Source organism: Protopterus annectens, chromosome 8.part0, assembly GCF_019279795.1.
Source record: "Protopterus annectens isolate FY-2018-M chromosome 8.part0, PAN1.0, whole genome shotgun sequence".
NCBI classification, from domain to species: domain Eukaryota; kingdom Metazoa; phylum Chordata; order Ceratodontiformes; family Protopteridae; genus Protopterus; species Protopterus annectens.
In genome coordinates this window covers 1,353,120,723-1,353,146,921 of record NC_056741.1, presented here as the reverse complement: position 1 = coordinate 1,353,146,921, position 26,199 = coordinate 1,353,120,723, and the positions used below count along the sequence as shown (strand labels likewise).

At 38.1% G+C, this 26,199-nt stretch overlaps 1 protein-coding gene across 8 annotated transcripts in view; it reads right to left on the bottom strand.

The window, feature by feature from the left end:
- PHLDB1 (pleckstrin homology like domain family B member 1) overlaps positions 1-26,199 on the bottom strand; it is a 2,201,164-nt gene that overhangs the window by 808,051 nt on the left and 1,366,914 nt on the right. For all 8 annotated transcript variants that reach the window (XM_044080920.1, XM_044080921.1, XM_044080924.1 and 5 more), the window contains one exon: positions 20,417-20,557. In XM_044080920.1, coding sequence (XP_043936855.1) covers positions 20,417-20,557 — 141 coding nt within the window. The remainder of the gene's footprint in view (positions 1-20,416; positions 20,558-26,199) is intronic.

The window sequence follows — 26,199 nt, the reverse complement described above, 5'->3', positions numbered from 1 at the left end:
ATTTTAGTTCTTAACTGAAATTCACCATAAATCTGTCTTATGTTTTTGTCTCTCTTCGTTTCTTCTGCAATTCCACAGAAACAGTTCTGTTTAAACTAATCCTTCTTCAGTACCTTATTTTCTATTGTTTGCTATAAACGTTGCTGTTCCTTGTCTTTGTTTTCCAAAGTCAAATTCTGCAATTTCTCTCAAAACAATATTATCTAATTTTCTTTCTTCTGCACCTCAGCTTCTAGCTATGCATTAAATATCACCACATAGAATTACTTATTTAATTATGAAGAACAAGATGCAATTTATACAATGTTTTGGAAAATGTGTACATAGCTAATACATTCCACAGTTTAAGCAAGTATTACTTCAAGTTTATGACGAAAAGATGAAAGTTATACTGCATTTAAAAATGAATATTTAGTTTCTACTTTATGCAGTTTAAGCCAGTTAATGCTATATTCTAATTAAACTGCACCTACTATTTACATCTTATCTTATCTTAATTAAGAGCTGATTTTTTTCTGATGAGAGAATCTAGATTTGCAGCCCTCATTTCTGTAAATGTAGTAATTACTCTGCAGCATTACAGAGGCAGCTTCCAAGTGAGTAATAATGAAGACTGCTAAATTTTACTTAATTTCATTTCCTCAAATCTTAACCCTTTTCATCCGCACTCAGCAGTCCAGATTCCACGTCAGACTACATAACCTTGCACTGTTTCATGATCGTCTAGATTCACCCTTCTTCCATTTACAGAGTATGTATGATTGTACCACTCATGAAAAAGTGTATTTTGTTGTAACACCTCTGTAATTTTGACTTCCTAGAATGTAGGTTCAATAAGAGACCACAGGTGCCACACAGGTCAACATTCTATGACTTCATATTACGGTTGTCACCACTTCAAAGTAATATGCAGTTCCTAGTCCTTACTCCTATCTTTCTCACACCTCAGCAATTAAACCTAACAATCAAGGCCCTATGGCACAGAGGGATAAAGCCCTGACTGCTCTCCAGACAAATCATGTTCAACTAGTGGCATGAGCAGACTAGGCAGGAAGAGGATGGGAGTGAGCAGAAGATGCCAGCTCATCCATCCAGGGGCATACGAGGCTGCCTAAGTACACGGCAAGAGCAGCAGTAACAGCATGGTGAGCTGACAGTATATCTCTTGGTTGGATGAGTGTGCATACACAGAAGCATGGATATACCTCTCAAACGCATCCACTGATTATCCTGCAAGGCTGCCATGAGGTGAAGATAGGGCACACTGCTGCTGCACCAGTGTCCTCCATCTCTTCACTGGCCCAGAGCATGGGCTGGGTTGAGCCTGGGCCAGATTAAGGTGGGTCCTGCAGACTTGATGAATGAGGACAGGTAGATGGTCAGCTGCAGGGAGGTAAGCTAGGAAAAACAAATAACATTTGATCTAGGCAAAAAAAAAAAAAAAAAAACTTGCTAGAAATAAAACAAAGTACAGCTGCTGGCTGTTCTTCTCAGCCTTTCTCACTCATCTGGCTCAAACTTTCTAACTTGAAATTTGGATCTGCTGGGTCTTGAACTATGTATACTGCAAAACACTCCATCAGCTTTTCTTTAAAGGTAATTTCTACAAATTTTACAAGACTAAAGGCCAAACTTAAAGGATGAAAATTCACCTGGGTGACATGATTTGCATGGTAGTATCAGATATGCTTCGTCCTTCTCTCAGACCTACTCTCCTCCCACTCCTCAGTCTCATCACCCTTTCTATATTATTATTACTACTACTATACTGCTGTGTTGTCTACTGCACTCTTCTTCTACTGCACTACTAGAAATGCTCGTTTTAAACTACAAACCTGCTGTAAAAAACCTGCCATTACCAAATCATTTGATTATGTTTACGCAATGTTAAAAGCTGCTCTTCATTTTCTTATACTTTTTATATAAATGAATTTGCTAGAACTAATCACATCTTGGATTGCAATATATCAGTAAACTTTCAAATGTAACCAATCTACAATTTTACATGCATTTGCTGAAGGCATTCACTGTACAGCTTGCAAAGTTGACACGGGGTGGTGGGAGTTACGGCACACTGGCCGACAGCAGTACAACACTGCACCAGTGTCCACAATCTCCTCACTGGCCCAAAATGTGAGTCAGATTGAGCCCAAGGGAGACTGAGGCAGGTCCATTAGATCTGTTGATCCAGGACAGAAGCTGGTGCCAACTGATACTCAGCTGCACAGAAATAGGGAGGTAGGTAGGGCAGGTTTCTATCACATCAAGCAAGTAGGAAACTAAGCCAAGGGGTAGCAGCTATCATAGTAAATAAAGTCATTCCTAAAGCTCTGTCCACATCTAGGTATGTGTAAAAAAAAACATTTTACCATCCTCTCTCCATAAGAAGCAAAATTGTTTCCTACATGTACATACTGCAAATAGGTTCACAGGTTCATAAGCAAGTACTAGGCTAGCTCCCCTTGCAGGTAATTTTAAGCCTAATCAGTTTCCCTTTTTGTGTTCAAAATAACTTATCCCATTTGGTTATAAACTGGCCTTACCCATCCTATGGACAGTAATTATATACTACCCCAATGAGAATAAATGGGAATCATACAATAGACAATTTGAAATGACCCATGCATGGGTCCATTACTAGTACATGGGGCAGTCCTAGGGTACATTTTTTGTTTCCCATCCACAGATCTAAGTTGTGCTTGAATATAGACAAGGATGAACTTTGTTTTATGCAGACAGCGAGTCTGTTCCACAGCAGCGGTATTTTCTGAAGTGTATATACCTGTCCCTCCAAACTGTGCTGTTGATGTTGTAAAAGAGGTTTAGATCCCTAGACTGAGTAATTCCAATGACATTTCACTAGCTGATGTGCAGTAAATCTATCAGTAATCGGTCAGACACAAGTCACATCTTAGTCTGTAGGATTCCAAGTATAGTGAGAGTTTTCAGTTGGGTCCATATAGGACATGTTGTCTAGGCTTTGTATCTTTTTAGTAAGGCATCTTTGTTGGTGTTCCAGTTGTTGCACGTGCCTGGACAGATACATGCCAGATGGGGCATTATATTCAATGGTGGGCCTAATGAAGGCAGAGTAAAGGGGTACAATAATATCCTTGGATCAAGGCCCAGTCCATTTACTTATAAGCTGTGCAATACAGAAGGACTTTCTTACAACAATCGACACATATTTGTCAAAAGTTAGGTCACTGTCCAGATAAGTTGTCAAATTCCAAACAACTGGGTGAACTCTTACGGGTGTACTGTCAATTTGCTAGTTCCCAGGGTAGATAATTTTCCCAGAGTACAATAAATCATTTTTTTTTGGCATTTAGTTTCAGTCCATGACTTCGGCACCAGTTATTTGTTTGGGACAAGCCTTTCTGCAGGATGGCCAAGTCATTTGGGGATTCAATGACTGCTCTTAGTTTGAAGTTATCTGCAAAATTAGTCAGCTAGAGCCCTTTGGTGTTGGCTTTTACTTCAGAAAATTAGATGCCAAACAGGAGAGATCCCAGTACAAAATCTTAGGGGACTCCACTGGTGAATGGTCTCTTTGTGGTGGTAATGTGCCCTATTTTTATTATCTGCGTCCTGTCAGCCAGTTGACAAACCAGTGGGTGGCATCGAGGTTTATTCCAATACATTTAGCACTTTTATTATGCTTGAATGGGTAATTGTGTCAAAAGCTTTGGCCAGGTTGGGGTATGCAGTGTGTACCATTTTACCTTCATCCATTACTTTGGTGCCCTTTACAAAAAAATCCACCAGGGTGAGTAAGCATGACTTGCGCTTGATGAATCCAAACCTGGACATGAATGAGGTTCCCTATGTCCTGATTGATTAATTCCATGATAACTTTTTCCATGGTTTTGCACATGAGGTTGGTCAGACTTATCGGTGTGTAATTGCACAGGTCCGTGGAAGGTCCTTCCTTATGCAGGTGAATAACTAGCTCTTCTCCATGCACGTGGTACAAAACCCTGTATGGAGGGCTGAAACTAAACAGTGTTGTTAGGTGTGTGGCTAAATCATGCTTCACACTATTTAAGATGCATCCAGAGATATTGTCAGGACCCATCAATGCAGTATTTTTAAATATCATGTCCAAAACGTTCTGTGTTCTTTCTGTGTTGTCTGTGCTACAACTGTCATCTTGTATACCAAATTTTGAAAATGTAAATATCTACATCTCTGTATATATTTTATAACTTGTTTTAATTGGTATATACATTGTACTTCTTATAACTGGTATTTGTTTATCATCAAAGACGTTCTTGAACACACTGCAATTTGTTTCACTGTTCTTCTTTGCACTGTCACTATATTTTTTGTGTTATGGGCCTGGATTGTGGCTGAAAAGGGACTCTGGATCAGCTCACCTACCCAATTATCAAACATAATTTACCCAAATATCAAACATCCGCAAACCTCTCTTGTTTTAAAAAATCACTTCACTCACACCTCATATCCCAGTGGGAATGCTTCTGCTCCCACCCCACATAATCTCCTCACCTCTCTTCACATCTGACATCTCTGGCACCCTAATCTCCTATTTTAATATATTGGTTTAGTAGGAACCATTCCACTTGTAAATGTTTGTCTTTTCGGATTTTCCCGGTAAGGGGTCGCCACAGCGGAACTCCGGTCCGCTAATGATTGGCAGTAGATTTTTACGAAACACCGAGGTGCCAGCTCAACGCCCAACCTTCAACGAAGGCATGCCCATTTACGCACGCATGTCTTTCGAATGCTAGCCAACCGTGGGGAGTACATGCAGACTCCACACAGAAGGCACTCCCAAGCCATGCTGAGAATCGAACGGGAAAACCTTTTGCTGTGAGGTAACAACGCTACCGCCGTACCACCGTGGCATACAACCATTCCACTTGTAAATAACTACTCAAAAAATTTACAAGCTTACTTTATCTCAGAAATTGTATCTTAAATGCAATACTTTCACTTGAATATCTCTACTTAGTGCAAACATACATAAATTGTAATTCCTGCTTCTGAAATAGTAACTTTTGAATGCAATGTTTTTACTATGTTTTTACTAGTACTTCTGTACTTACTGTAACCAGAACTTTGATTGTGATTTTCTTTTGCTTGTTTTTGGAGCTTACTTACTTACTGTAACCAGAACTTTGATTGTGATTTTCTTTTGCTTGTTTTTGGAGCTTACTTACTTACTGTAACCAGAACTTTGATTGTGATTTTCTTTTTCTTGTTTTTGGAGCTTACTTACTTACTGTAACCAGAACTTTGATTGTGATTTTCTTTGCTTGTTTTTGGAGCTTTTCTCCCCAGGACTCCATTGAAAACGGGTTCTTCTTGGCCCAATGGACTATCCTGGTAAACCAACTGCAAATAAATAAAATAAATAAGATATAAAAATAAAAAAAAATTAGTATATTCTATTACTACTGTTCTCACTGCCATTTAGTATTTTCTATATGACGTAAGAATGTGCCAAAGAGAATGTTGTTCACCTCCTTGGACAACATTTAAATGATCAAATACCCCTCGACAATGACTTTCCCAAGATCTCCTCACTGCATTTGTCCCTCCACTGCACTACACAGTTAAGTGGGGAATTCTTGCTCCTCATGACTGCTTTCTAATCACTCCACTTCTTTTTTTGTCTCATCATGCCAGTCCTTCTTTCCCTTTACCACAGCCTGAATTTCATCTCTCAGCTACAGGCTTTCTTTGTTGTGGCTACCTTAAACAGTCTAACTTGCCAAAAACTACTTTCACATTAAGCATTTTCTGACCATCTTCAGTAAGGAACCAGTGAGGAAAGCCCCTTCTGTAAGGAATTTTTAATTCCTGACTGTTCAAGAGAAACTGTGTCAAACAAACTCCAGGTTTTACTGCTTCTAAACTCTGCCATTAAGTTTAACAAAACCTTTGAGTAAAATCTGCTCAAAGTCAGTTCTTGGTGTCCTACCTCCCTGACCATGTCCACAGATTCCCTACAGCAGAACTTGTTGTAGGAAAACTTGGAATTTTCTGTTCAGAGAATGGAGTTCTGACAATATTATAAGACAGAAAGCAGTGGTGAAAGACAACTCATTAGCTCTTTGCTTCCGTTTACTTCTGTCTAAAGTTTCTGCGTCCAGTATCCTGCGTACTTCTGTCTATTCCAATAGTCTAGTCTACAAATCACTGAATCACACATTTATCCTTCTTAAGCACAGATCTAGATTCAAAGGGCATCACTTGCACCCTCCACATCTCAATCCAGTAAAATGTAATTTTCTGTCGACAGAAATATCCCTGCTTCAGTTAGTGTTTTATACGCTCATGCAACGAGTGTCAACTTAGTGTCAACAAAATCTCAAATTTCAAGTGAACTGTATGTCTCCCTATCTTCCAACTATGTTTTCAAAATAACTTATTGTTAAGAACTAGTTTCAGTGACAACTTTATAAACTGATGCACTGAGATCCAACTTGATGTCACTAAAAATCCACATTTCAAAGGTGGCTACAACGTATGTGCCCTTTTCTTCCAACTGGGCCTTCAAATAATTTATTTTTAAAAATGAGCATTAAGGAAGATAGACCTTTAAATCTTATATTTGGAAACAAACAGGTGGAGTTTGTTTTGCAACAGATTGTGAGAAAAAGTTGCAGTTACCCTTGCTATTATCTTTGAGAAAATGTGTGAATTAGACTTTAGAGCTCTTTTGAAACAATGTAACCACAAACATTTTTTTAACTTGACTAAAGTTGAATTTGAACTGCTGATACAATTAAGTAGTGATCGGGATATTCGAGTGATGAAACCCGACAAAGGGGGGTGCTGTTATTATGCATCAGAATGATTATTTAGAACGTATGCATAAACACTTTTTTGATGCTGATTTCTAAAGAATACATATAGCCCATAAAAAATAGATGTTTTGCTGTATGATATGTTAATGCAGGGACAAAATGATTTAGAATTGTATAAATATTTAGACTTAAAATATCCTGTTGTTCCAACAATATTTGGAATACCCAAGATCCACAAGTCCAGAAAATAAATCCACCTATGAGGCCAATAGTTAATGCAGGGAAATCAAAGACTTACCATATGGCAAAATATACTGATATGAAATTGAAACCGTACTTAACAAAATTTGAACATCTGTGTGTGGATTCTTGGGACTTCCTGGAAAAAATAAAAAAGGATTGTGTTCAGAAAGATCAAAGTTTTTGACTATTGATGTGAACAACTTGTTTAATGTAATTCCACATCAGTTAGGCCTGCAATGGTTTTATGAACTTATGGTTGAATTTACTGACTTGGGTAGTGTCAATACTGAAACTATACATACCTTGATGGAGATTGTTTTAAAAAACAATTTTGTATACTTGGAAGGACAGCATTTTCAACAAAAAAAGGGGGTAGCAATGGGGGCGGCATGCGCCTCCATACTTACAAATATAGTTATGTTGCAATGGGAACGTAACTATATTTTCCATCTGTATGACCCACCACCCACCATGGGCAATATATTTAAGATTTTTAGACGATATATTTATTTTGTGGAAAGACCCTCCCCCCCAGGTTGAAATAAATTAATTTATAGAATATATTAACATTTCAACAGTTTTTCTGAAATCAACAGTATTAATTACCTAGATGTGGAAATTGCATGGGATTCAACCCAAAAGAAAGTGGTGAGTAACATCTATCGAAAGCCCACTTATTCTAATAGTCTTTTACACTTTTCAAGTGACCATCCAGAACATCAGAAAAGGGGTATCATCAAGGGGCAATTTGTTAGGCTAACTAGATTACTAACCGAAGGTACACATTTTTTGCAAGAAGGTAAGAAACTTACACAGATGTTTTTGTCCAGGGGTTACCCCTTAGATTTAATTCAAAATGTGTTTAGTGAAATTAAAAGAAAAAGGGAGGGTGGTATTTTGGCACCTTTACTCTCAAAAGGCAATGGGTTAAGTGAGACTGTAACTAGTAACACGAAAAAGAATACACCAGCTCTTTTATTACCACTTAGACAGCAGATGGAGCTAATATTTTAAAATTTTGAAGGATAACTGGAGAATTTTTGAATGTTTTGACAGCACGCAGGTTTTGACTAAAACTACTCCACGTATAACATACAGGCGAGGAAAAAGTATCAAACAACATCTTGAGGTAGGAGGACTGGAAAACAATTTATTTACCTTGAAGGAGTTCAGCTGTTTCAAATGAGGAGTTTGCCTTCAATGTAAATTCATTCAAGCCAGAGAGGTAATGGTCAACCACAGTTTAATAAAATCTGGCTTCCATTGTACTTGTAATTCTTTGGGGGTGATACACGTAGCTATATGTCATTCATGTAATGCTTTCCATGTAGGGAAAACCAAGAGATGTTTTAGGGAATGTACATATGAGGACAATTTGGATATTAAAAATAAAAACACATTATTTTCTGTTTTTTGGGGTAGATATAGTTAAAAAAAAACATTAGAGGGGGACCTTGGGAAGACTTGATTGAATTATGTGAGTTGAGATGGCAAATTAAATTGAATTCTCTGGTACTGCCAAGTTTGAACAAAAATTGCTCAATTAGTAGTGTTTTAAAGCTTACGTCTTATGTGGTTTAAAAAACAAAAAATAAAAAAAATAAAAGCAAAATTTGTTTATAATATTTTTGATGCACATATATTTTACACTAGTTTGAAAAAACTGTATGGGTTTTATTTTATGTTATTTTGAAATAACTAATTAACTAGTATTGTACTGTTTTGGTATTCATTAGGATATGTCATGTGATTTGCTGAGAGATTTTTAAACTGGTGTTTTCTGATTGTTATATGATTCTGATGGAAGTCTTGGTTACAAGCTGACAAAAGCGCTTAATTAGTTTTTTGGGGGGAATAAAAGATATTTCTGGACTGACATCCCGGTGCGCTGCTTCTTTCCAGGTTTTGTGCTTTGTGTTGCGTCTATATCACGTTATCGAAAGTTTACTTAATCGAATCAATAAAGGTCGAACTTTATTGATCGATTAAGTAAAACATCGAATAACGTAAAAAAAAAAACAAATAAAAAAAAAACTAACTGGCGTAGGCAGGGGGGCAAGCCCCCCTGCATCCCCCACGTGGGGGGCTGCACTCCCCACACCCCTCCTACTTAAATATACCAACTCCGAGACCGCACTACATTGACGTAAACAGAAATCTCCCCTTACGGAGATTTCCGTTTACTTGCACAATGTTCTTCACTTTCGATATTGTCGTGCTGACAGTATCAGACTTGATATTGTCAGCTTACGACAATGTGAAGTAGACCCTTTGTGTTTTGGTTCGTAGTGTGTGGAAGATAGACCTTTGACTAGTTTCCACTTTAACCGAGTTTCTTTGTCTAACTTAGGATTTTCTTTCCATCTCTATCTGGCAGATTCCTTTTTACCCATCAACAATTATTTCAAGGCATTGTTCTTTTCCAGATTTCCATCTGACTGTTCCTCTTACTTACTCAGCACTTTTTCTGTCATTATCCTACATTCTGAGCATACAACACCCCATTTACTCTCAGTATAATTCTGCTTTGACTAATTTATTTAACTAGGGCTTCAAGATCACTGAAAATCCATTACTTATAGAAACTGTTGCATTTGTAAGTCTTTTTTACTCAAACAGACCACTATACTCCAACAAAATCAAAACCAATACACTTGCTGTCAAGCAATCACTCTCTAAGCTCAGAAATTATTAATTTTTTGGCATAAAATTCTCTAAAAATGGTAGAGTTTGACTTCCAAGATGGCTGCATACTGAGTGTGAAAACAGAAATTCAACAGAGAAGGCCAGTAGACTTTTGTGTTTATGGGTTAATTTCAGTAACTGGCTAGTAAGTGTACTGCCTGGATGCCGGGAAAAAAAATACAGAGAACCTGGAAAAAATCAACTACAAATGTGAGGAAAAAACACGGACTGGGGAAAGTTCTACAACTATTCAGCAAAAAGCAATGCAACCTCAAAACGTGACTTCCAGTAACCTACAGGAAGACATAAGACAACTGCACACATACCTGGTTAAAATAAATGAAACACTGATGGAGTATATCAACACAAACAACAAAAGGGTGGAAGAAAATGGAAGAAGATTTAAACAAATATTCAGATAAGGTGATAAAGCTGCAAAAATCAGAGGCTGAAAATAAGAAAAGGCTGGCTGAATATGAGACTACTCAAGGAAGAGATGTTTCAAAAAATAACAGAATTAGAGGACAGAGCACATAGGGAAAACCTGAGATTTTCAACTATGCCAGAGAAGATGGAAGGAACAGACTGCGTTAATTTTATGAAAGCACAAATAAGCAAATGGACTGCTATTCCACAGCAGGAGATGCTAGCTGACACGGCACATTGTGTGCATGCTCCAAACCTGGGTATGAGAAAGCAACCTAGACCTTTAATAAAGATGCAATCCTACCAGCAGAAGGAGATGATTCTGACAAAACTGTAGCAGAAGCACAAAATACTAAAAGTGGAAGACAGCAGAGTGTTTGCGGAGAATGATTACTCGTACATCAGGCAGAAGTGGAGTAAATTCATTCAACTATGCAGGGAATGCCGATATGCAGGTGTGAGACTCAAACTGCTGTACCCAGCTGCCTTCAAGATATTCTTCCCTGGATGGACAAAATCATTTTTTGATGAAGTACATGCTAAGGAGGAAATACAAAAGTTTGTCCAACAAAAAGTGAGCTGTGAAACAGAAGGAAATTCTGCTTCTTGTTCTTCTGGTAATAAAGACCACAGGGAGACTGTACTTGTGAAACATTTTCCACTGTTTCAATGGAAAATTTTGGAGAGAAGGAAGGAAGCACAATAGTTGACTACAAAAATTGAGACTACATTGGAAATGAAACAGAGACAGGATTTGGGAGATGGAGATGAACAATGATAAAGCTGGTAACTTAATGTAGGATTACAATGCAATGATTATATTTGTGAAATATGACAGAACAAGAAAATCTGGAAATACTGAGCTTTTTCAGAATTTGTTAGACTTGTGTGGGTCTCAAAGTGTATGCCTACTCCATGTCATTAATGTTTGAAAAATGCTTTGGGGAGAGGAAGAGAGAGGAGAAAGTTAACTGTAAGTAAAGAAAACATTTTTTTAAAAGTACATGTATGGTTTTCTTTACATGCTATAAAGTTTTCTCAGTTATTTTAAGTGTAATGGGAATTGTAAATAAGTGCTACTGTTCTTTTTTCCTTTCTTTCTCCTTTCTCTCTTTCTTCTTGTTCAGTTTTAAGAAATGTAGGCAATGCAATGTAAAAATAAAGTCTGGTTAAAAGAGTATGACAAAAGAAAAAACAATATCCTTTTTCCTCATTCTTGCTTGGGGATTAAGGATCTTGGATTGATTTAGCAACAAGGTTTAAGAGAAAGCAAATACATGAAAAAGAATATTGAATTTTATGAGGCTTTTTTTCTAGAAAATGAATGTATATTTAGTAGCACTTCTGTATCTGGCCCTCATGTCTCCATAGAAACAATCTGATAAACAGAAATTGACTATCTGGTTCTCATGTCTCCATGGATGCAATATGATGAGTTACAGTCTAGTAGAGAGTGGCTGGATGGGGGAAAAAAAAAGAAAAGAGAAACTTGCTACAAGACAATGTTCTCTGAAAGCATTCAGGGTTTTTCGCAGCTGGAAGAGACATAATGATTAGACAAAACCAGTGAGCACTTAGTAGAATCACAGGCTGCACCATGCATCTTAGCATGGATAACATTTATTTTAGGTCAACTCAAGTCTGTGTATGTGTGTGTGTATGTCAGTTTCAGACACTTGTTCCTATTAGGAGGGTAAAACTTCAATATTTGAAGATATACATAGTTTTGTGTGTTAGTGTTAAATTAATAGGTTTTAGGGAGGTACTGGTGTTTTTTTGAGGGTTTTTAAATAAAACAAAACATTTTATAAGATGTGATATACGCTCAAATGGATATGAACAAACGATATAAAAGTTCAACCTGCCAGTGTATGCGTGTCACACAAAAGCTGGAATTAGACATTTAACAAAAAAAAGGTGTTATACAAAAAAGTGGGAATAACAACTTTTTAATACAATGATGCTTTCTGTAATGTATTTAAATGTCAATGGTCTCACAGATAAATAATAAAAAAGAAAGAATAGTGAACCACATTAGAAATGTAAGCGCAAATAGCTATGTTACAGGAGACGTACTTGGAAACAACTGAACTGAAGAATGGTTTTCAGGATAGTTACTCAGCAGAACATTTGGGACAAAGGAAAAGAAGCGTATTTATATTAATTGCAAAAGGAGCTCCAATAGTGATAGAAGAGGATAAAAAAGATAATAATAGCAAATTTGTAGTGCTAAGGGGCTACTAGCAAGGGGAAGGGGATTACACTGGGATGTATTTATATTCCACCTAAAACTGCTATAATGGAGCTTAAGAAAATTCTGGGAGAAATAATCATTTTTTAACAAGGAATATTAATTATAGGTGGGGACTGGAATTTGATTTGCAGCAGTAAAGATGTGTCTGGGGACCCAGAAGGGAAAGTATAACAAAGGAGGGAAGATTTTTGAAGACATTTATGAAAATATTTGGCATGGAAGATATGACTTCAGAAACAGGAGTTCAGAGGGAATTTGCATATTATTCCCCAAAATATAAAAACTGGGCTAGGCTATACAGAATTTACATTTCACAAGAACATGTGCATTTAACTGAAGGTCTTAATATGTACCCAATAACTATTTCAGATCATGCACCAATAAAAACTAAAATAAAAACAATACACTGGAACATTCTCAAATATCTGTTGAAAAGAGAGGAAATTACAGCATTGGTAGTGCAGATTACTCAGGAACTATTCAAGAGGATAGAAATTACTTCTGAAAATACAGCTAGGGAGTGGGATAAAATTAAGATGGAGTTTAAAAATAGGGTGGAAATAAAAAAAAAAAAAAAGAGGGGGGCTATGGTTAAGACGTACCAAGAATTACTTAGAGGGACTGACAACTGTTAAAGTATTGCAGAAATGGGGAAACTCACAGAACAAAAAGAGGATCAACTGCAGAATGCTAAGCAAAAAATAAGGAATTACCTCAATAATATACATGAGTTTAGAAAGCCTGCTGCCAAGCAACTGTTTTTGATAACACCAGAGCACAAAAACATTTAGCACAACAATTCAGGCAACAGAAAATAGAAAGAGTCATTAATAAACTCTACAACAGAAGGAAGAAACTGTTGCGGAAAAAGGTGAAGTCCCAAGACTGGAAACACTCCCTTATTAGCCTCGACAAAAAGCTGAGATCCCTCATCAAATCCTCTAAAGCCAGCTATGAAGGCAGAATTGCGGCAGACACTAAAAACAACCACAAAGCGTTCTATAGCTATATCAAGAACTTCCACAGCAATATCCTGATTTGCTCTCCGAGTTACTGCGCAATGGTACCTCCTATACTGAGCCAACAGATATTGCCAACATACTGATAAACAGATACAGTGCCATCTTTACCCTTGTCTCCCCCCCAAAGGACCAATCAGAATACCAGAAGAATGCCAGACACCTAGCATTACTGCAGCACAGGTTAAAGCTGCATTGTCTAAGGCCAAGAATACAGCTTCCATGGAACCTGATAATATCTCTGGCTGTGTTCTACATGAACTACAAAGCAAACTGACACCACATCTGTGTGCCCTGTTCAGTCACAGCCTCACCTCAGGCTTTGTCCCTACCGAATGGCACACCGCTACAGTCATCCCTCTCCATAAAGGGGGAGCGACTACAGACCCTGGGAATTATTGCCCCATTAGCCTGACGAGTCTGATATGTAAAGCTATGGAGCATCATCATGGACCTGATTAACAAGGATATAGGAAATCTCTCTAGACCCCATGCAATTTGGCCTTGTGAAAGGGAGATCATGCCTGCTCAACCTGGATGACTTCTTTGAGTCAGTCACCAGGGCTGTGGATGAAGGTAAGGCATTGCATAAAGCCTAACTCGATCTGGCCAAGGCCTTTGATACCATTCTTCACTCAGGAATTACTGATAAACTCACCAAACTAGGCATCAACCCCTATATCACTGGGTCACAGAAAGAAGACACAGTGTGAAAGTAGCGGACTCCAAGTCAGACTGTCGACCAGTCATGAGTGGAGCCCCACAGGGATCGGTCCTGGGACCTCTCCTGTTTGGCATCTACTTCTCAGAAGTCCAGGCTGACCAGGTTCGCAAACAACTGCAAGCTGGGAGCCATTAACTCTCCAAGTGATGCAGACATCCTACAGAAAGGCCTCACTGAGACCAATGACTGGTGTTGAAACCATGACTTTAAGCTTAACGCCAAAAATGCATCACCATCCCCTTTGGTAAAAACTCAGTTCCCACTAATTACCACATCAATGGGAGCCCACTGAACACTGAAGGCATTATAAGAGATCTGGGGACCCAGGTTGACAGCAACCTCTCCTTCGACCACCATATTACCACTGTGGTCAGAAAGTCCTTCTATGTGGCACATCTCATTACCAAGGGTTTTGCATCCAAGAAGAAAGAGGTCATCATCTCTCTCTACTCTTCTCTCATTAGACCAGTCGAGTATAATGTCCCATTTGGCATGTACCTCATTAGACACCTGCAACAGCTGGAGAGGCCACAGACGTACCTCATGAAGAGGATCCTAGGCTGTAAACACATGTCCTACACGGACAGACTCAAAAGACTCCAGCTATTCTCCTCTCATATCGCCTACTTAGAGGCGATCTCTGCTTGACTTACAAAGCCATGTCTGACCCAGCTCTGTTAGAAATGCTACTTCTAAAGAAATCCCAATCCCTTCACACCACACACTCCAGAGACCTCAACCTCATTACCACAATCAACACAACATGCTGGAGGGACAGGTTCCTCACCAAGAGACTGCCCATGCTCTGGAACAGACTTCCCATACATGTCAAGTAGAGCACCTCACTGTCCCTCTTCAAGATGAATCTTGATGAGTGGATGGGTAATAGAAAGTTCACCCCGGGAATCACTCCAGTGGCTCTACTTGATAGAGGCACTGGGAACTAACTTCGGGTGGCACGATGCCAGGGCACTTCTATGAGCTAGGCTTGTAAAGGCTCCAGGGCCATTAGCCTAGTACACACCTATGAACCTATGAACAAGGAAAGTAATTACAGATCCTACAGAGGTATTAGAAATATTCTGGAAATTCTATGAAAGTCTGTATAAAGCAGAGGAATATGGAAGTCAAGAAAAGATACAAATGGAAATGCCAAAGTTACAGGCAGATGAGATTCAATTACTAAGGGTTAAGACAGGAGGAGATGAGATAAAAATTGTGATATATAACCAATCTGCAGGACAGTCCCCAGGAATAAATGGCATTCCTGTGGAAGTCTGGAAGCTAGGAAGGAAAAAAAAAACTGATAAAGAACCGGAAGGTTTTGTTTAACAGTATTTTAAATGGAGAAGTTTCAACATCCTGGAAGAATGTAGTGGTAGCTGTAATACCTAAAGAGGTTAAAGTTCCATCAGATCCAGGTTCATACAGGTCCCTTTCAATACTAAACCATGATAATAAAGTGTTCATGTCTATAATGGCTAAAAGAATGACAAAATTAATGCCAAAATTGATAGATATGGATCAATGTGGTTTTGTGGAGGGGAGGCAAACATTTGACATTAACAGAACACTGATGATCCCAAAGGAAGCAGAATGTAAAAAAATACCATTGCTGTTAGTGGGTCTTGATGCAGAGAAAGCATTTGGAGTAAGCTGGCCCTTTATGAGCAGGGCAATGGAAGCATTTGCATTTCCTGAAAAAATTATAAGGTTGTTCAGGAGGATATATGAGGGATCGGAGGTAAAATTAAAGTGGGTGGGGTCCTCGCTGATAACTTCTGCTTGAGCAGGAGAACCAGGCAGGGTTGTCTTCTTTCCCCTTTGTTATTTGCATTATATTTAGAGCCATTGTCAAAGAAAATAAGGGACTCAGAAATTCAAGAATATAATTTATATGGTAATCAAGAAAAGCTGGTTCTATTTGCAGATGATACTATTTTATATCTGACAATACCAGAAAGAGACATTACAGTGTTGTGGAACATTTTGAGACAGTTTCAAATCTTTTCGGGATACAAAAATTAATGAAGCTAAAACAAAGGCAATAGCAGTAAATTATGTACCCACATATGAATTGGTTCAGCAATATCCATATTTATGGGGACATGACATAATGAAGTATTTAGGAGTATGGATTGAACAGGATTCTGGTGTGGCAGTTAAGAATACGTGGGAAGAGACTAAACAAAAGATAATACAAAAACTGAGAAAATGGAAGCTTTGTTATATGAATATGGATAGTAAGATACAAGCAGTTAAAATGTTTTTGTCCCATTAGTCTTATACACAGGTCAGGCACATTTTTATCAACCAGAGGAGAAGTTGTGGATAGCAATTAATAAAGAGATGAAGGATTTTATCTGGGAGGGGAAGACAGCAAGAGTCAAGTGGGATAAGCTGATTCTTCCAGTAGAACAGGGTGGATTGGAATTACCTGATTTGAAAGAGTATTTCAGAGTTACACAGTTAAGGATCATATACATAGTACAAGCAGAAAACTATAATTCAAAGTGGAAAGGGATGATGATGATGATGAAATAGGGGGGAAGCTCTAGAAATAAGGAGAGACTGGGATTCTGGATGCAGGGCTTTAAGTAGAATAACAATAATCACACAGAATATGACATCTATAAAGTTGCACAAAGTATCCTAAGAACTAAGCCAACATGGAAATGGAGAAAGGAGATACTGCTGATAGGGATGACTGCAATTAGGGATATAGACAATAGGCAAGGGGGGGAGCTGGAATTTACCGGAGAAAACTGGCAAAGGAACCAAGGTATTGGGAGCAAATAACTAAAGAGGGAAAGATGACAGAATGGGAAGACACCAAGAATTTATTTGGACTGCAAATTAGAGATTGCCTTCCCTATCAATGACTGATATCAGAGTATAGGCAAAGAAAAAGAAATAGGAGGGTCCTAAACGAAAGACCAATACTGGTAGAGGTTTTAGTAGAATCTAGAACAGAAGCTGGCATTAAAAAAATGAATAATTAGAACAGCATAACAAATATTGCATGATATAAGATCAATCAGAGGAGGTTAGAAAGGACTGGGAGAGACTGGATAAGCAATTCACATGGGAAGATATATGTATGTCTCCCAAATGGGACATTTTTATACCCCAAACAGACTCCAGAAAAACTTTCCTCAGGTAGACAGCAAATGGTGGTGGTGTGATGGGGGAAGAAAGAGGTAACTGGGAACATATTTTCAGGGAGTGTCGTGAGTTGGTGGACTTTAAGGATTTCCCTGTGGGATGCACTGTCAGAGATAATATGTGGGCAGATTGATGTGACATGTCAGGTGATTTTTCTGAGCTATGATACAGAATTGGAATTGTCTAGACATGGTAAGGCCTTGCTGTGTCTAATTATGGTGGCTGCCAAAAAAGCAATTGCTAGAAAATGGAAATCAAAATTTAAACCAACTATACTAGTAGTAGTATATATAGTAACAGAGATAAAACAACTGGAATCGAGATCTCTAGAAAAGGGTAGGAGCAAACAACATAGGAAAAAATGGGAATTGTGGGAACAATACATACAGGGGAGGAATGAGGTTTAAAAGAAAGCAGGACTTAAGCTATGCAATGTTTGACTGAAAATGATTGGGTAGATTATAAGTGATGTATAATGTTTGCAACTGGGAGTGAATCAATATGGCTTGTGATGGATTCTGTCAGTGTGGTTTGTTTTCATTTATATAAATGTATGACTGCCTATATCATATGTGATGGTTTAACAAAGATGTTTCTTGTTTAAAAAAAGGGTAGGAATTGAATAACTTATGTAATGTTGCTTAGCTTATATGATATATAGCAATATATGTGAAGTATCATGTTTGTAAATGTGAACTTGTTAATACAGTTTGATTACTTTTATATAAATGCAAATTTGCCTATGTCACAAGTGCTAATTCAATAAAGGTGTTTAAAAAATAAAAACGGTAGAACTTGGTGAAACATCATTAATGCAGCCATAATGTGGACAGCTTTCCTAACCTGCTAAATCACCAATGCCTACTGCTTATATCCCTTACTACTACAATCAAGACCTTTACCAGTCTTTTCAGTACCCTGAGAATGACAACTCATCCACTCTGTGTACTACTGTATTCTAAAATGCAATCTTCCGAAGTGGTGATGCGCCCTCTGCTATATTTCCATTCTTATCGAAGAAAGAGCTTTACTATTTTAACCTTGCTTTCCATTAAATTAACCATGCAACCAATTTCTTCAACACCTCTTGCTTGTCCTCCATCATGTTCTTGTAACTCCTCTACCATGATCAGACATACAGTGTGTCATTACAGATATAAAAATAAATGATACATACTACATGTAGATAAACATGTATAAACAAAAGAAGTAAAATAGTAGATAGATGAATAGCACCCTTTAAAAGACAGCTATACAACCTCCAAGTTAAAATTTTCTTCGTCCCAGAGATTTTTTCTTCCCTACACAATTATATATATACAAGAATGACTTAGCTGCTTCTCCAGTTGTGTGGTGTTTATATCCTGTTCAGCCAATTCACTGCATCATGATGAGTTTGCATGAATTCTTGTGATATGTCCTTTACATTTCTCCCCCTGATACTTGCATCTAATTGGGTAATTTATTTATTTGCATTTGTTTGACAGGAAAGGCCAACCAGACAATCAATTTTCAGTGAAGGTCCAGGGAAAAATGTTCCATTTACAATTTATTTATTTCCTGACATATGTTTACCGAGAAAGTCTGACTGGGCACAGGTGCCTTTTTTCAATGGAGACCGAGGGAGAAAAGCTCTAAGGTATCCTACTTAATACAATCAATATTTACAATAACAGATTTTATAATGCAGTTTAAGTGAATACTTAATAGTTAGCATAATAAAATTTGTATTCACAAACATTAAAATTACAAGCCCTGTACTGAGGTTTTACAGATAGGAGAGTGGTGTATAAGATATGCAGGTGTAATTTAAGAAATACAACAGAGTGAGTTATTAGAAGAGATAAGGAAGTTTGAGTATTAATAGAGAAGTAGTGATAGAACAGTAATTTGGTTGTGCTAATTAGAAGAAAGTATAGTAGTTTAAGTACAATAAAGTAAGACATTAGAAGGGGAACAAGCAGGTCAAGTGATTTAATGCCTTAAAGGGAGATGCAAGAAAGGTGATGGAGACTGTTAGAGAGCGATGTTCCAGATGAGGAGCAAGGACAAAGCCAGAAAGCAGAGAGGAAGTCTTTTAGTAATGTTTTGAAAAGATGAAGGTGTGTGACAGACCTGACTGATACAGGAATTGTATTCCAAGTTTTAGCTACACTATTAGAATAGAGACTGACCCCACAATAATATTAATAACAATAAACAGAAAAAAAGCATGTGGAAACACATGCAATATCATAAAAACAGTTGAGCAGACTAGTTTAACAAGTATTGGTAACTATCAAACCAAAGGATGAACAGTCTATTAACAATAATAAATACATTTAATATTCTTTTTTTTTTCAGGAAAAGTATGCACAGTAAGATCTATATAAATATGCCTTCTTTCCCTCTCAATGGGACCATACACCTGAGGTGTGTCTGGGACTCCAGGTCTACCATTCAAATAAAAGCCATCTTTGCTTATACAGACAAATGAGCAATTCATGAACCTTTATACCTCTGGCTGGCAAAGTGAGCAAGTGAAGGAAAACACATTTGCTAAAGAAATGTGCACTCCTCCACAAAAGCATACTACTTGCTCATTCTCCAGATGAAATAAAAAGGCACATGAAAGCCTGTTTAGAAGTTGTTAAAGAATAGAAATCAACGGAGACACTGATCAAAATATTAAAAAAAAGACACAAATTCTTATAAAAATCAGGCATCCAGGGCACTCCTGTTTCTAAATGAATAGCCACAATAACTTGATACAAGCATACTGTGCAAATGCAGTATAGGAAAAAAGAATCTTTAGCTAAAAAGCAACATTTTGTCAGTATGGCAATTCGAGCAATCCATTTCAGAGGAGCACAAACTATAAAATAATATTAACCACAAAGAGTGATGCACAGACATTAGTGATGCATAAAATAACATATGATAAAAATATGTTTCTTCGTTTTCCGACCATAGCATCATTTAATCATAGTGGTGAGGCTACTTAATGTGCATATCCCAATTACTTCAGAGAGCATAAACTTAAAATTAAGAAGGTAAAAAAAATACTTTGCTTCCGAGAACCGACCGTGACATTGTCAAAGAATCACCATGACAATGTCAAGGTCTTGGTTTGCAATAATACCTCCCGGGCAGACTCCTGCAGCTGCTGTTCCAACTCTTTGACTCTGGTCTTCAGGTCATCAATATGGCTCAACACCCGGACTCTTTCCTCTTCAAGATGTACTACCTCTTGTTTTGACCTAGCACCTGTAGAATCTTCATGCTGTTAAAGACAAAGAGACAAAAGGACAGTAAATAAGCCTACAGCAAAATTATCTGTCACAAAATTATTGCAGTCTGATAAAGACAAAAATAGACCCAATATATACTGCGCAAACAAAAAAGATAAATTATACAAGGCATTTAGCAAGACAACACTGTGATATACTCTAGCAGAATCATAACCAGTAAATTGTCGAGATCAGATGCCAAAACACCATGGCAAATCTTCAACAGTAGTAGAGGCAGTAATTTCTGTGAACCACTTATGAAAAACAACTGTGTAAGACCTTACCATAACAGTAGGTCACTGTTGCAATAGTACTGACTATGACTTCTGCTGCAGAAGGCCCGACATCCACAGCTTAGGACCCTTCCCCCTCCTGGCAAGGAGTGGATATTCAAACAATGGGACATCAGTATGTTCAGCTCCATGTATAAAGCTGACATTTACTCAGACCATATTTAAAGGTTTTCTGCCCAGAATACAAAAGAAGGGCCATCCCCCACCCCAAGATGAACAAAAAAGGGAAAAGGGGATGGTGGGACCACTACTGCAACAATATTCTACTCAAACATTTATTGTTACACTAAGTTCTTACACAACTGTACTATGTTCTTTATATAGACTAGACTACTGTTTAAGTAGCACTGACCACTGGAATGACTTTCAGAGCTCATAAGGAGTTGGAAGTGGTAGTATCAGATGGGCGTGGGTTGTAACAGCTGTTCCACTACTTAAACCTCAATGCCTAAAACTCAACAATCCACAGCACCATAAAATAATGTCCAAAACACACAAATGTGAAAAATTATACTAAGTGGTTTTCTTTTGCAGGGGGTAAGCCCCTCTGCACCATCTGATGTGGGGTCAACTGCCCTCACATCCAAACTTATGCATGCCAACTCTGCACTCAAGAAACACACAAAAAAAAAACAAAACAAAAAAAAAAACGGAGAAATATCCCCAAACAAAGGAATCACTGCAGGCACGCATACAAAAAAATGGACCAGCAGTGACTTCCAATGGAAGACAGCTGTCAGCATTTTGATCTTCAGCAGCTTGTGTCTCAGGCACCTGACTCTCAGAGAAAAATAACTCAGTGAAGGGCAGACAATCTGTAACAAACTCTTCAAAAAAGCAGTAGCAAACCCAGCCCCTGCACTGGAAGTAGTTTTTAGTGAAGGTATGGACTGAAGACCGGTATCAGCCTCCAAATGGACTGAGCACTTGCTCCACTAAGGAAACCACAAAGACTACTTATGTCTACTGCTGCATGCTCTCACACTCCCTTTAAGAATTTTTCTCTATAATGAAATTAACAGAAGATAATACAATGGACCAAGCATTTGGAAATTGTCTGGAGAATTTTTTTACCCTTTTTCCTAGCTGAAAAGAACATAACTTAGAGAAACTAAATATTTTGTTTTTCGTTTTTAGAAAATATTGCGTGTGTGTGTATGTGTGTGTGTGTGTGCGCGTGCGGGCGTGTGTGTGTGTGTGTGTGTGTGTGTGTGTGTGTGTGTGTGTGTGTGTGTGCGCACGCGCATGTACAACTGAAGAGTTAAAGATTAGTTTGTCCCTTTTTCTGGCAGTAAGACAATCATTCATACAGTTTAATTGAAAGAGAACTCAGTTACTGCTTTTCGCATCAAAGATGGATTAGGTTTAAGGCTGACCCTGTACTTATGGGGCACTAGTAAGGGTTCCTAGTTCTGAAATTCTTCTAGCCGAGGTGACAACAAACAAAAGTGGTTTCCTGGTTAGGTATTTCAGAGAAGCTGTGACAAAAGGTTCAGCAGAACACTGCATAAGCTTTTCCAGGACATAATTTAAGTTCCATGGAGGAACGATTTGCTTTCTAGGCAGTTTCAAATGCAAGATGCCTTTAAGGAAGTATTTAATAGACTGCAGAAATACAAGAGGTTATCCACATGCATGCAAGCAGAAAAGGATTAGACATTTTACCTTCACATAAGCATATGCCAAGCCTGAGCTGAAAAGCTCAGTCAAGTACTGCAGAATCAAGGACAGTGAGGCTCTGTAATGGTCCTAATTTCCATCTGTGGTTGTTCTAGTTGTGAGAAGCTTCTGGAAGAAGGCAATATACTCAATGATCAGCCTAATGAGTGCTGAGACTAGTCAGACTTATGAGTCTTGTACAGTGAAATGATTACATCCTTGGATCTGGATGCAATACCTTTAGTTATAAGTTGAGTGATGGAAAAAGGAATACCTTATAATAGTGGACATGTGGTGACCACTGTTCATATCGCTAAAGGGATTAATCTTCAGGAAGTGTTGTTAATGGGATAGATACAAGGGGAGTTATGCTTGCTGAAGGATACAACTTTGCATTTCTTGGCATTTAGTTTTAATCCACTGCTTTAACAATAACTATGTGTTCAAAACAGGCCTTCTTGGAGGATCCCAGTGTCCTCCAAGACGTTTTTGATGGAACCATGTTCCCAGTCATCTGAAAAATTAGTCAGCCACAGGCCCTTTACATCAGTTTGACTGCTGAGAAGTAAATGGAAGACAGCTGTCAGCATTTTGATCTTCAGCACCTTGTGTCTCAGGGACCTGACTCTCAGGAAAAAGTAACTCAGTGTATTAACATTAGCTTTGATAGCCGAGAAGTAAATGACAAAGAATGGAGTGGCCAAAGGACTGAACCCTGAGGTACACTATCAGTAATAGGTCTTTTAGAAGAGGGAGAGCTTCCCATCCCAACTTCCTTGTTTCTCTTTTTGAGCAAATTTGCTATCCAATGAGTTACATAGGGTTTGATATTTAGCGCGCAGAGGTTATCTACGATACCAGAGCGTGAGATGGTGTAGAATGCCTTTGAGAGGTCTACATATACAGTGTGCACTGTTCTGGTCTTGTCCACTGCTTCAGTAACTTTTTTAACGTCAATCAAATCAAGTAGGTAGAACCTACCCTTGACAAATCTGAACTGGGTTTGATTAAGAGTCTGTAAGCCTCCTACATCCTTATTAAGTCCATAATAAACCTTTATATAACCTTACAGATGAGACTGGTCAAGCTTATGAGTCTATAATTATTTCGGACAGTTAAAGCACCATCTTTGTGTTAAAAGAATGACTGTTGCTGTTCTCCATTCATTTGGCATAAAGCCTTCTTTGCGTTTGATACCAAACAGCTTCTGTAGGGAATCAGACAAATCATGTTTTAGGATGACCAGTAGGCAGCCTGGTATACTATCTGGCCTGACAGATGTAGTGTTCTTGGTCTAAGCTCTCTGAAAACTTGATTTTGGGACATTCGAGGGGGAGTGAAGGTGTGTGCACATGATCTGAGAATACTGAAGTGAGGGGTGAAGTATGAGTTACATTTTTCAGCTAGTACATTGCTTATGTCCTCTGGGTCCAAGTATGTCATATCATTTACTATTAGCTCTTCACAATGTTGGGTATTACTTTTGAGCTTCTTAACATAATTAAAGAAGGCTTTGTGGTTATCCTTCACCTGGGTGGCTATTTTTACCTCATATCTGGCGTTGGTTGACTTGATAAGGGTCCAGAGTTCCTTGTTTAGTTTGGGAAGGACATTCTGGCATCTTGAAAGTTGTGATTTATTTCTGCGCAGTTTTTTTTCTTTTATTACACAACCTGTCTCCATTTGGTTTCCACCATGAGGGTTTTTTGAATATGACACTGCATTTACTTCTGAGGGGTACAAATACATCTATGCAGTTATTTACATGTGCATACAACTTGTCAGTGAAGGAGACCACATAACCAGCGGGGTCATCAAGATCGAAGGGGCTTTTGAACTGAGACAGGTCACCACATAGTTTTAGTACATTATCTATTGTATAATCTTGGAAGATGCTTCAGACTTCAGTCTTATGCTAAATGTGTTTGATTTGTCATATGATTTGACCAGGGAGGAAATTACAACTGTTGAGGAGCAAACCTGCCCCACATCGGTAAGGACCATTTATTGTCCCCTTGTTGGGGTGCTGACTAACTGGCCCAGGGAGTTTGTATTGATGAGGGCAAAAATCTCTAGGCATACATGTATGAGGATGTATAAGTCTCCCAGTTATTGCAGTATATAAAAATGGCATAAATATCCCTTTTTCCTACAAGTGTATTATTTTTGGTTCTTGTTTCATAAGAACTCACCAGTAACATAATTTGGAACATACTGAGCTTGCCAGCTTGAAAAATGCAAAATATGCAAAATATATCTATTTTGTGTGAAACAAATGTCAAAAATATCACCGATGGCTACAGGTTATATAATACTGCGTGTGGTGCCTAGCAATAAAGGACCATTTCTCTGTAACTGAATTTCTATAAGAAATTTCTCAGAATTGTGTCCTCAGCTACAAAATACAATTAGCTGATTCAAACTGTAAAGACACATACATATATTTTCTTGTAATGCAGTTTACTCCACAGGAGTCTACATTCAGTGACAAAATACTTCAACATTTTTGTATTTAGGAAAAATATATATATTTTTTGTATTTCTTACGTAAAGACAACTCAATTAAGAAGTATTTTGGTCCAGCACTGTATTCAGCATAGCACCCATAACAAAGAACAAATATAAGGTCATAAAGGCATAAGAACTAAAGCCACTAGGGTCTGTTTTTGAAAGGCTATACCATTATCCCTTTGGGATTTTTAATGAGACTTTCAGCTAGGAACAAACAGTATGTTCGGCTACAAAACACACTTAAGACTGCAATTCTAACCTCAGAGCTTCCTGTGCAGCACACCTCTGATTTTGACTCCACCACTTTAGCTACTTAAAAGCATGGCACTATAGCCACCACATGCTGCAAATGAAAATATAATTTTTTTCTGGTGAAATATATATAATTTTTCTACTTCTAACCTAATGATAATGCAGTAGAGAAGATGGATTGGGTTTAAAGCTGAGTCTGTCCATCGGAACACTATCAAGGGCTCTCTGAACATGAGGGCCTGTAAACAGATGTCAAACGTCCCCTGTGGAAACTGGATATAGTGCCACATTGTGAAAACAAAAGCCCTCAGAAACACTGGATTTGCTAGTTGTACATATGAATCCATATGTCAATTCCTCCAAAACAGTTCACCATTAAAAATTGGGGCATCAAATAACATACTTTGGTCCAAAACATACTTAAGCACGGCATTCTTCCACCATGGATTCTGCTAAATACCAGTTCTGATTTACATGGCAGCTGTCTTTATCAACATATAGAATGCAGGTGTCATCTTATATGCAGTAACAGAAGTGTTGCTTTAGCTGGAGAAATTAAAATTACTTTTACTTTTGGTCTAATGAGAACAAAGTGCACATATGTTCAGGACATGGTTTTTCACCCAACCATGTAAACACTGGTCATATAACCCCCAAATGTAAACAGAGAGGGGAATTTAATAAACCTTATGTGTTTTTTTTTTCTGTGTAGGCATCATGCCGTGCTGTCAACATGAGTATGAACATTTTTAGACTCGTTAAGCGCTGCTGAGCAGCACGCACGAGCATGCCAACATGGAAACTTCCGTGGCATGCAAATCACCTCATAAGCAGGTGAATCTCATGCAAATGAGGCAGGTACAGTGATCCAGCAAGCAGACAGGCAGCTCTGCAGACCCTGTGTCAGTGTCCATACTGTA